Here is a 12,134-nt window from a genome sequence, read left to right on the forward strand (position 1 = left end):
GTGGTGCTTATGAAAATGTAAAGTAGGGTTGTCTGACCTTGTCACTGGATTCAGGTAATCCTTCCCTAAATATTTGACAAATGAATTGAGATCTCAAATGAATAACATTGTATAGAAGAATGAGAAAACATTCCAGGAGGCCTAATAAAAAAGAAACACTACCTGAAAAATACCTTTGAATCTAGTGAGTATGTTATGCTTAAAAAAATAAAAAGTAAATTAGGCAAGTGTATCAGGATATCAGGAAAGGAGAAGCTGGTGGTGAAATATGGCTAGAAAGTACAATGTGTCTTATATGCCATACAAGTTTTTCAGTTTTTATTTCAGCAACAATTGGCAGCCAATTAAAGGAAAGGCATATAAGTCCGTCATCAGAAATATTAAATTAAATGGTGCATATTTTTCTTGCAAATCCATTTTCTTTCTGTGTGGCATCGAGCTGTTGCCACACTGTCATCACTGAGGTAAGCACATATTCCACCCCCTCTCACAGGAAACCTATAAGAAAAGGATTAAACAATATGTACTAGGAAGTCCTGTCATTTCTTACTTCTCCAATGACACCTTAAAAAAAAATCTTATCTGTCCAGAATACTGAAAGGGTGTTCTGGACACAGTCCTCTCTTGCTAGGGTTGAGATATCCAAAAAGGGCTCTCTTCCAAGAATTTGTATTTGTTACACTAACATTAAGTTAGTTATATGGGATCAGTGGCGTGATCAGTTCATATAAACCAGTGGTTTTTAACCAGGGGTGATTTTGCCCCCTCCTCCTCCAGGACACTTGGAATACTTGGATACATTTCTGATTGTTGAGACTGGAGAGAGGGTGCTATGTCATCTAGCGGATAGAGGCCAGGGATGCTGCTAACATCTTATAATGCACAGGAAAATCTCCCCAAAACAAAGAATTATTCAGTCCAAAATATCAGTAATGTTGCAGTTGAGAAACTCCAATACAAACTAAGCATCTGGAGTCACCATGGGGGCAGTTTCACTGAGGTCATGGGTGCATTCAACCCAGAGCTTTATAACCAGGCTTCTGTATTACAAGATCAAAGACAAGATAAGACAAATTGTACGAAAATCAGGTTAAAATGAACATCAAATTGGACAGGTAACATGAAGCTTGAAGAATGGATATAGAATTGGGGAAGACAGAAATAAGGCAAAAAATTTAATGTTGTTTTGCACTATGTATGTGAATCTCATGTCTTTATTTTCAAAATCACCAAATAGGAGATCTTGTCCTTTTACAGCTTGATTTTAACCTCTCTGGTTGACTCTTAGGAGCCCTGGTAGTACAGTGGTTAAAGCACTTAGCTGCTAACTGAAAGGTTGGTAGTTGGAACTCACCAGCCACTCTGTAGCAGAAAGATGTGGCAGTCTGCTTCCATAAAGATTACAGCCTTGGAAACCCTATGGGACTGTTCTACTCTGTCCTATAGTATCGCTTTGAGTTGGAATCAACTTGACGGCAATGGGTTTGATTTTTTGGTTTGGGTTGACTCTTGGGACTAATTTCAGTAAATGGCACAACCTTCCCCCCACTCCATCTTTCCATCATGCACACTAATCTCAAGCCCTAGAGAAATTTATCTAATTCACAAGTCCTAGAAAAGATTGCATTAACTGAATTTTTCATAGATACTCACCAGTTGTTAAATACTGTTCCATTTACCCATTCTCCTGTTTGATTGTTTTCCATCATCAGTCCAATCCAGTGATCAGAACTGCATTTGTAGCACATAAGAAAATTCTTGAAAGACAAAATAAATTTCATAATTTTACTTGGCAGTCTTTGCTGCAACCCAGTAAGTCCTTCTTGTTTGCAGGTTCTAAGGAGCAAGGTGAGAAATGTTCAACTCTTGTCTCCACCAGAAAATAGGAATGTGATCTTGAAAAAGTACCTTAATCTCTCTGACCCTCAGTTTTCTTATTAGTAAAACAAAGATCTGGGACAAATTTTCTGTAAAATATCTTTTGGTTCTAAATTGATAAATATTCAATTTGGAAATATATTCCTCCAGGAATTTCAAACTGTAAGTTCCTGGAAGGCCAGTTTGTGACTGAGCTCTTGTGTATCATTTCTAATCATCAATTATTTATTATAAGGCTTTTTAAAAAAAAATTTCTTGGTGAAAATATATACAGCCAAAGATATACCACTTCCAACAATTCTACATGTACAATTCAGTGACATTGATTATATTCTTCAAGTTGAGCTGCCATTCTCACTGTCCTTTTCCAAATTATTCCCACACCATTATCTTAAACTTACTGTCCCCTAAGTTTCTCATTAAACCTTTTGAGTTGCTGTTGCCAATTTGATCTCACATAGATAATTTTTTAAAAGAGCATAATGCTCAAGGCAGACATACCTTACTAATTGAGCGAAACTATTTTTTGGTTCAAAGAAGTCTACAGGGGATAGTTTTGGTTTAAGGTTTAAAGTTTAAAGATTATCTTAGGGCAATAGTTTCGAGGGTTCATACAACCTCAGTGGCTCCAGAAATTATTCAGTTCGATGTTATATTTTACTTCATATTCTCTATTTCTCTCCCAAAGCTATCAGTGTACATGCATGAGTGTGCACACACTTGTGCACACAGACACACATGCACACAGTTTGTACAGGCAATTCATTTAGAATCTAGTTATCAAAATTTTCTCCCAAACATTTAAATTTCTGAAAGCATCATTTAGTGATAAGTATAATGCTTTTCTCCCGACATTTCTTCTACATTTCTTTTCTCCTTCCTCTTTCAATGTTGAAAATTTCTTGCTACCTTAGAGTCCTTTTACCATAGAATTTATATAACCTGTTGCCGTCAAGTCAATTCCAATTCATAGAGACCCTACAGGACAGAGTAAGAACTGCCCCATATGGTTTCCAAGGAGTGACTCATGGATTTGAACTACCGACCTTTTGCTTAGCAGCCAAGCTCTTAATCACTATGCCACCAGTGGCTCCAGAATTATATATATATACATATATATATATATATACACACACACATACACACACACACACATGCACACATATATATAAAATAAATATAAAAAATACATAATGTATACATATGGTGTGTGTGTATATATTATATATACACATATAATGTATATATACAATGTGTGTGTAGATAGATAGATACATACATACATACATAAAGTTATTGGAGTCCCTGGGTGGCAAAAACGATTAAGCACTCGACCACGAGCCGAAAGATTGGCAGTTCATACCCACCCAGTGGTGCCTCAGGAGACAGGCCTGGTGATCTGATTCTGAAAACTCACAGCCTTAAAACCTTATGGAACACAGCTTTACTCTGTGCACATGGAGTCACTGTGAGTTGGAATTGACTTGACAGCAGCGAACTGCAACAACAACAGAAAGTCATTGAGTCTAGTCTACTACTAAACAGCTGGGAAATCAGGAACTTGACATTGTATCGCTGTGTTTCAATTTTATGATAAATACAAAGGAATTAGGTCATACCACATGGTATGGTTAAATCTTGCCTGCTAACAGTGACACTAATAACCTTTGGCATTTTAACATACCATCTACTGCAACATTCCATAAATTTATTCGAAGTAAAATATTTTTTGATTCACTGGACTAAGTTTTGGGTTTATAAAGAGTTAAGATTAATAAAACATTATTCCTGGACCCAAAGGATTTCATATGTAGTGAGGAAAATTATGTAGACATAGAGTTAGAAAATATTTTCCTTGATAAGAAGGAGATAATGAGCATAATGCATACAGTGAAATTGTGAAGTGAAATTAAAGAGTTTACAGGAAGAAGCATCTTTCACACAGGTGTGCTGTGAAAGGTGAATATGGAAGGAAAGAGAGGAAGATTCCATGGTAAATACAGAGGGGAAGGGAGAAGAGAGCAATGCATATGCAAAGCTTAGGAAAGAGTTTGTTTGCCAAAAAAAGGCAGGATAATATGTATTGGAAACTAACTGGATATATGTTATTGAATAATCAGGAAATTTGGATGAGGCTCAGAATTTGTAGTCTTGGTAACAAGGACTTAAGAAGTGTGTTTCCTAGATATTGTCCTATGAAAAATGTTAATTATTATTTGCTCAGTAATGATAATAATAACACCTACGCAGCCCTTGTTAAAAATGCAAGAAACTTTAAATTAGGTGGAAATGAATATGGGAAATATTTCATTTAACAAGTTTCATGAAACAAGTTCCATCTGATATTTTACTAGGGAAAATATTACTTTGTCATTTAAAGATACATGCATAGTATTTTAATTAAATAATTTCAAAGAATCCATTTAAGGATCTTCTATACATTACTTATGTTACTCCTTCACAGGCAGCTACATCTTATTCTATTTGTCACTCAAATTTTGCCAGCTTTTGTAGTCTTCTATGAGCTTCAAAATATTTGAGGATATTGTATGATCAAAGTCTTCTTTCTTGATCCAAAATATTCTTGCTTGATATATTTAAAGATTTTTCTTAAGTTCAAAATTAATTAATTTGGGATATTTCTGATCCTTATATGCCATGATCTTGGCTATTTTGGCCAATATTTGCTGATAAGATTTCTATATGTGATTATTTTAAATATTGTCTTGCACTTTTTAAATCCCTGAAACATTTTATTTACATTCAGTTTTTCATCTTCCTACTAATTGAATCTTTTTTCTCTCAAGAGGAGCTATAAAGATCAATGCAAGAATTTCTCAGAATATTTATTTTCAAAGTCTTTCAGAACTCAGCAGTGAAACTATTGAATATAAAAGCCCTGTTTATTAAATTGAGCCTGTAGCTTACTTCTTCATTTGCTTCTTTGTCTAGCTTTTCACATTTAATTCAGCTTTCTATACCTTTTGTTGTTTCCAAATTATTTAGTTTGCTTGTGCTGATCTATAAACTGGTGTAGCCTGGTTCACATCCTTTTAAATTTGACCCAGTCTTCATGCTGACTGCATAAATATACCTTGTTCATCACAGAAGTAACACAATACTCTTTTAACATGTGTCCTGCTGTGTTGTGCCTTACATTTGAAACATGTCTCAATTGTACATTCTTCTTCTTATTTTTTTTAAATAAAATTACTTTACCTCTTCTGTTGGTCTTTCTCCTTTTAAGAGACTAGTCAAGAGAAAACACTGACACTTACTATACAAGGGACTGGAGGAAAGAACAGACTTCACAAAGCCAGAGATACAGAGTTTTGCAACCCTTTGTTAAACTTCTTAGGGATCTCTTTACTCATACGATATTTGTTATGTCAATCAATACTTAGTCAACAAGGATCCATTAAGTTTTTAATTCTGTACCTGGCTCTGTGCAGTAGCTAAGGGTACAGTTTCAAATAAGACATGGTCTCTGCTCACTGGAAGCTCATAGTCGGTCTGGGGGAACACCTTCTATTACAGTATTTCATTAATTATAGGTAGGAGCCCTGGTGGCGCAGTGGTTAAGAGCTTGGTAGCTAACTGGAAAGGTTAGCAGTTTGAATCCACCAGCCACTCCTTGGAAACACTATGGGGCAGTCATACTCTGTACTATAGGGTTGCTAGGAGTAGAAATCAACTCAAAGGCAATGGGTTTTGTTTTTTTGGTTAGTGAGTTCTCTGACAGAGTCTTTCCTGTTACCTCAGAGACAGACACCAAAGCAAGACCGAGAGGTCAGAGGACAGTTCCTCAGAGAGAGTGGAATGGAGAACCTCCTGAGACAATTCTCTCTTTGTGGAGTACTGGCTTTAAAAAAGTTTCCAAATATTATCAAGTTCTTCTGTTTATACGCCTTGAAATATAAGGACAGCTATCACATCTACCACTTCATTCAGCTCTTACACTCTCCAAACAAAATATCCCAAGTTTTTTCTACTATCTTACATGGTATGTTCTGAACAATTTCAATATTCTACATACATAAATAAACACGTTTGAAAAGTTTTAAAAACTGTAATGGCGTTTGAATATTTTCATTTGCTACTGGGGGTGTCCCAAATTAAAATAATTCATAAAGGAGTGTGTATTACCATTTCTTCCATGGTGTCAATTGTAGCTAGTGTAGAATGTAGAGTAGAACAGTTGTAGCTACTCGAATTCCAATCTCCTTCTTCCTTAGAGAAATAATAGCATCTGTTTTGGTAACCAATCCAGTTATCTGGGCAAAAAGTTTGAGGACACTTGTGTATAGGACCTTGTATAGTAACTGAAAATGAGACAAATATATATTTTAAGGTCTAGAAAGCCTTAGAAAGAGAATTACCCATCTCGAAAGGTTAGTAAAAGAGTGATGAATTAAAACCAAAGAAAGTAGGACAATTAAAAACAGTAACAGTAGAAATCAACTGAATAAAAAATTAATATAAAAAAATATAAAAAACCTTACAAAGTCAACAGTTGACTTTTTTTGGAATAATCTAAATTAGGATAGCCCACTAGGAAGACTGATGAAGAAAAATAATTAAAAAGAGAAGAAGAAAGATAAAAATGAAAAACATAAGGAAAGAAAAAGAGAAACAATTCCTAAGAAAACACAACTTAGAACAATTGACAAAGGAAAAGTAGTAAATCTGAATAATACTCTATCCAGTAAAGAAATTAAATCTTTCTTTAAAAAACTCCCCATGAAAAAATCTCCCAGTCCAAGTGGCTTCGCTTGTGAATACGTCTAGTCATTTAAGAAAGAAATAACACAAATATTAAACAAACTTTTTCAAAAAATAGAAAAAGAGGAAATACTTTCCAACTCAGTTTTAGAGCCCAGCATAATCTTGATACCAATACCTGGCAACAGTTTTACAAGAAAGGGAATTATAGGTCAATTTCTCATGAACATATGTGCATAAGTCTTAAATATTACTTAATTTTATTAAAAGATTAATATAGTAAGATCAAATTAAGTTTATTCCAGAAATGAAAGGTTGGTTTAACATACCTTTTAAAATCTGTGTAATTCAACATATTAATATCAGAAAGAAGAGAAGTTAAGTGAGTATCTCAATAGGTCAGTATAAATCATTTGTTAATATTCAGGATAAAATCTCTAAGCCATCTAGGAATTAAAGGAAATTCCACAAATAATCTTACTTAATGGGGAAATATCAAAAACTTTTTCACTGAGATTGGGAAGGAGACAAGGGAGGACACATCATCTGTCACTACTTCTACTCAATGTTGTACTGTAAGTCCTAGCCAGTAAAATAAGACAATAATAAATAAATAAATAAGTCACAAGGATTACAAATTATTATTTGCAAATAATCTGATTGTTTACACAGAACATCCAAATGAAGCTGGAGATTATTTATAATTAATAATTAAGTATAGCAAGGTTGCCAGATGGAAGAAATATATACATGTACACATACATATAAGTATAAACATATATATGCAAATATACATATGTAGTATACTAAACAGTATCTTTATGCCAACAACATATAGAAAATAAAATTAAAAAGGAGATTCCACTTACCATTGTATTACAAAGCATCAAGTATTTAAGAATAAACCTTTAAAAAGATGTGTAAGACGCCACTCTGAAAGCTATAAAATATTGAGAGAAGTCATAGACCAAATTAAATGTTTCAAATGGATGATTCAATATTGTCAAGAAGACAATTCTCCCAAAATTGACTATAGATTTAATAAATCTAAATCAAAATTACAGATTCTAAAATTCATATGGCAATTTAAAGGACCTAGAATTGCCAAGGCAATCTTGAAGAAGAAACACAAAGCCAAAAGACTTAAAATACCAAGTATCAAGACTTACTATGAAGCTACTGTATCAAGACAGTATGATACTGACACAGGAATAGATAAAAGAGAGCTAATAGAACAAAATAATGAATCCAGTAGAAAAAAGACCTTTACCGACACAGTTGATTGATGACAAAGAAACAACTGCATTTACACAGGCAAAGGATGCTGATTTTAATAAATTGTTCCAGGTCAAATGAATATCTGAATAGAAAAAAGGCATATTATCTTCTGGCAATCATAAAAATAAATACATTTTGCATGGATTATACCCCGTAATGTGAAAGATAGAAAACATAATAAAGAGTATGCTAGAAACCCTAGGAGAACATCTTTATATATTTTCAATATAGTAAATCTCTTAAACAAGATGCAGAAAGTAGTAATAATAGAGAAAAAATTAAAAAAAGAGAAGTTACAATACTTTATAAGTATTTCTAGTCATCAAAAGACCACACGGAGGGTTAAAAGTTAATCTTCAGAGTAGAAAATACATTTGCAATACCTACAAATTTCAAAAGACTTTGTTGTTAATTGCTGACTAGTCAATTCTGACTCAAGGCGACCCATGTGTGCAAAGCAGAAGTGATCCATGGGGTTTTCAGAAGCAGATCACCAGGGTTGTCTCCCAAGGCACTTCCAGGTGAGTTTAAACTGCCAACCTTTCAGCTAGTATTTGAGTGCTTAACTGTTTGTACCACCCAGGGACTCCTCAAAAGACTAGAATAAGTAAATAACTCTTATAGATCAAATAGAAAAAGAGAGATAACTCAATAAAAATATGGATGAACTATTTGAACATGCCTGTCACAAAATAGCGCCACTCAGGGGTGAGGAAATGTGAAAAAGTACTTAACAGTGTTTATCATCAGGGAAGTATCAATTAAAGAGGCAATAAGGTCCCAGTACATACTCATCACAATGGTAGAATGGGTAAAACAGACAACAAAAAGTTGACAAGGATGTGGAATAACTGGCATTTTTATACTTTTGATGGTATTGTAAATTAAAAAAAACAGTAACAACATTTGGGATGGGAAAACTTTAGCAATACCTACTAAAGTTGATCTACGCCTATGCTACACTTACAATTCCACTCATAGGTATATCTCAGATGATATACATATAATATTCACTAAAATGCATGAATAAGGATGTTCAAAGCAACACTATTTATAATAGTCAAAATGTGGGACGATTCAATTGTCTATCAAAAGTATAATGATTGATTAATTGTGCTACATACGTAGCATGCAATACTCTACAGCAGGGGTCCAAAAATTACAGCTGGAAGCCAAATTCAGCCAACCTCCTTTTTTTGTACAGCCAACGAGCAATGAACGGTTTTTACATTTTCAAATGGTTGAAAAAAAATCTAAAGAGGAATATTTTATGACATGTAAAGATTATATAAAATTCAAATATCAGTTTTCTGTTTTATGGAAAAAGAGTCACGCTCATTTTATTTTCTATGACTTGTCTACACTACAAACACAGAGCTGAGTAATTGCAACAGAGGCTATACGGCTAGCAAAGCATAAAATATTTACTATCTGGCCCTTTAGTATTGTTATTAGGAGAGATCAGTCCCCGGAGAAGGACATCGTGTTTAGTACAGTAAAGGGTCACTGAAAAAAAGGAAGACCCTCAACGAGATGGATTGACACAGTGGCTGCAAAAAATGGGCTAAGCATAACGATTGTGAGGATGGCACAGGACCAGGCAGTGTTTTGTTTTATTGTATAGAGGGTCTCTATGAGTTGCAACCAGCTTGATGGCACCTAACAACAACAGTCTGGCCCTTTATATAAAAAATTTTCCAACCCCTTCCTACAACGACAGTAAATAAACTGTTGATACATGTTATGACAGGAAGAATCGCACAAATACAATGTTGAACAAGGAAACAAGACAAAAGGATACATGCAAATTTCATGATTTTATTTATATATATTTTTTTAATGAGTAAAACTAATCTATGGCAACAGAAGTCAAAGGGAGGAAATGTTAAATAGGATATGAGTTTATCAGGGAAGTACTTTGTCTCAATTATTTTTGCTTCTTCTAATGTCTTATGTAAGTCATGATATATTACAGATACTCATAAGCATATCATAAATAATGGCAAGAGAATTAGAATAATGAGAAAAGACCATGACTGAGATAGGAAAAAAAAAAAAAGATGATAGAAAAACCTAAAGGAGAAAATAAATGAGAAAAATGGATGTAATTTACTCACTTGTTATAAAATAAATATTAAGACAAATAGATATGACAATAGCACATTTTAAATAGGTTAGCATCTTCTGTTTGTCCATAAAACCTGAAAAATAAACATACATACATTTAAATAAGGAAACAAGAAAAAGAAAGACTAAATTAGTATTCATAGCCAGTATCTAACAAAATTCTTTAAGCATCATATTCTGATTTCTCACAAGAAAATGACACACTAGTAGTTCTTCTCTTTGCCACATACAAAAAACGTGCTTTTTCTTTTGGTTGAAATTTCTTAGTACAACACTAGCTAAATGTTGTTACCCTGGATCACTCTTTTACTATCACAGTCCAAGGAATCAAGTATGTATGGCTCTCTAGGGTAATATCACCTCAGGCCTAGAGCCTTGGCCTGTTTCATTCTTCAGTATCCTTCCTCTATGGTGAAATAACAGCATATCATAACACTCTCTGAATCTTTCTAAGAATTGCTACTTTGTAACTAACGAAGAAGTTTATTTTACAAACAGACCAAATAATATGGTTAAAAGATCACAGAACAATCATTCAGAAGAGTTGGATTTGAGATTTCTGCCACACACAAGCAAAGGGAACTTGGAACAAACAGAATGGAAATAATAATATTCACGCATTGTGAAGAAAGTAACCAATGTCAGTGAACAATTTGTATAGAAATTGTTGAATGGGAACCTAAACTTCTGTGTAAACCTTCACCAAAAACACAATAAAATATTATTTTAAAAAAGAGGGGGAGGAGAACTTGGACAAGGCATTATTTTTTCTCTGTTCCTATATTTTCTCATCTGCAAAGTCAGTAGAACAGAATAAATCTCTGATGAGGAATTGTTTTTTCTTCTTGCTAGTAACCATTCAGTAAAAAAAAAAGGGAGGGACACATTTCTTAGTGAAATATTTTTATTATTTTCTATGATTATATTCATTCTTATTGTAAAATTTTATGAAATTAAAAAAATGTAGACAGTATTTCAAGATAGACCATAAACTTTTTGAGAGAATTTATCATTCCTATTCTTTTTCACCTCCTGAAGAACTAGTTATCATTTCGTTGACTTTAGTGGATGAATGAACAAAATAAAATTTATAATATATCTAAATGTACACAACTCAGAGATAACCAGTATTATCATTTGGGTTAATATCCTTCCATTCACATGTCTCTCTAATCCTATTTTCATACATATACCCTACCTCCCCAACACTCATAATTTTAAATGAATAAAATCATAATATATATATTGTTTTATATTCAATGCTTCAATCAGCAATTTATTCTTCCCATGTGTGGTAGATTGTTAAAAGTGGCCCCCAATGAATCACACTTCCCTGGGTCCACCTCCCTTTGATACTAGATTGTGACTTTGTGACTCCTCCTATCAACAGGTATACTGTATTCCACCTTTGAATATGAATTTGCCTTGTGCCTTGCTTTGACCAAGAGAACATGGCAGAAGTGACACTTTTGGACTTCCCCAATTGGACCTTAAGAGGTTTTGTAGTTTCTACTATCACCATCTAAAAAAATCCAGGCTTTCCTGCTGGAAAAGAGAAAGTGAAAGAGAGTAAGGGAAAAAGACAGAGACAGAAACAGATGCACAAAGCAGAGTCAGAGAGAGAGAGAGATTATGTGGAAGATAACCAAAGTACTACAGCTAACATCCAACCGCAGAGGCCTCCAACTTAAGTGAGGCCATTCTGGACCCTCAGACTCTGTTCAAATGTCCCAGCTGTCATCGCATAGAGGAGAGACTAGCCACCCTACTAAGCCTTGTTCACATCCCATAGAACCATGAACAATAAAATAATTGTTGTTTTAAGCTATTAAGTTTTTGGACAGTTTATTCATTCAGAGAAATAGATAAATTTATACACCATAAAGTGTTGTTTAACATTACAGTTTGAATGGTTGCATAATACTTTATTATATGGATATCCCATTTTTTAAAACAAATATCCTTCTGATGGGTATTTAGGCTCTTTCCTTTTGTCGATGTTCAACTATTACAGGTGGTAGCATATGATCAAGAACCAATGGTACTGAAGGAAATAAACAAAGTGCTCTGATTGATAAGGAGGAAGAGGCTAAAAAGGATAGTCAGCAGGTCTACTCTGTGGAAATGAC

The 12,134-nt window shown here is 33.9% G+C and overlaps 1 protein-coding gene across 1 annotated transcript; it reads right to left on the reverse strand.

The window, feature by feature from the left end:
• Positions 1-190: 190 nt before the first annotated feature.
• CLEC2B (C-type lectin domain family 2 member B) lies at positions 191-10,144 on the reverse strand. Its single transcript, XM_023741557.1, has 4 exons — positions 9,996-10,144; positions 6,025-6,200; positions 1,654-1,757; positions 191-498 (listed from the first exon to the last, which is right to left on the reverse strand). Exons 1-4 carry the CDS (start codon positions 10,096-10,098, stop codon positions 381-383), a joined length of 501 nt encoding a protein of 166 aa, XP_023597325.1. The 5' UTR covers positions 10,099-10,144; the 3' UTR covers positions 191-380.
• Positions 10,145-12,134: the final 1,990 nt, after the last annotated feature.

The sequence above is a fragment of the Trichechus manatus genome, unplaced genomic scaffold, assembly GCF_000243295.1.
Source record: "Trichechus manatus latirostris isolate Lorelei unplaced genomic scaffold, TriManLat1.0 scaffold00182, whole genome shotgun sequence".
Taxonomy (NCBI): Eukaryota; Metazoa; Chordata; class Mammalia; order Sirenia; family Trichechidae; genus Trichechus; species Trichechus manatus.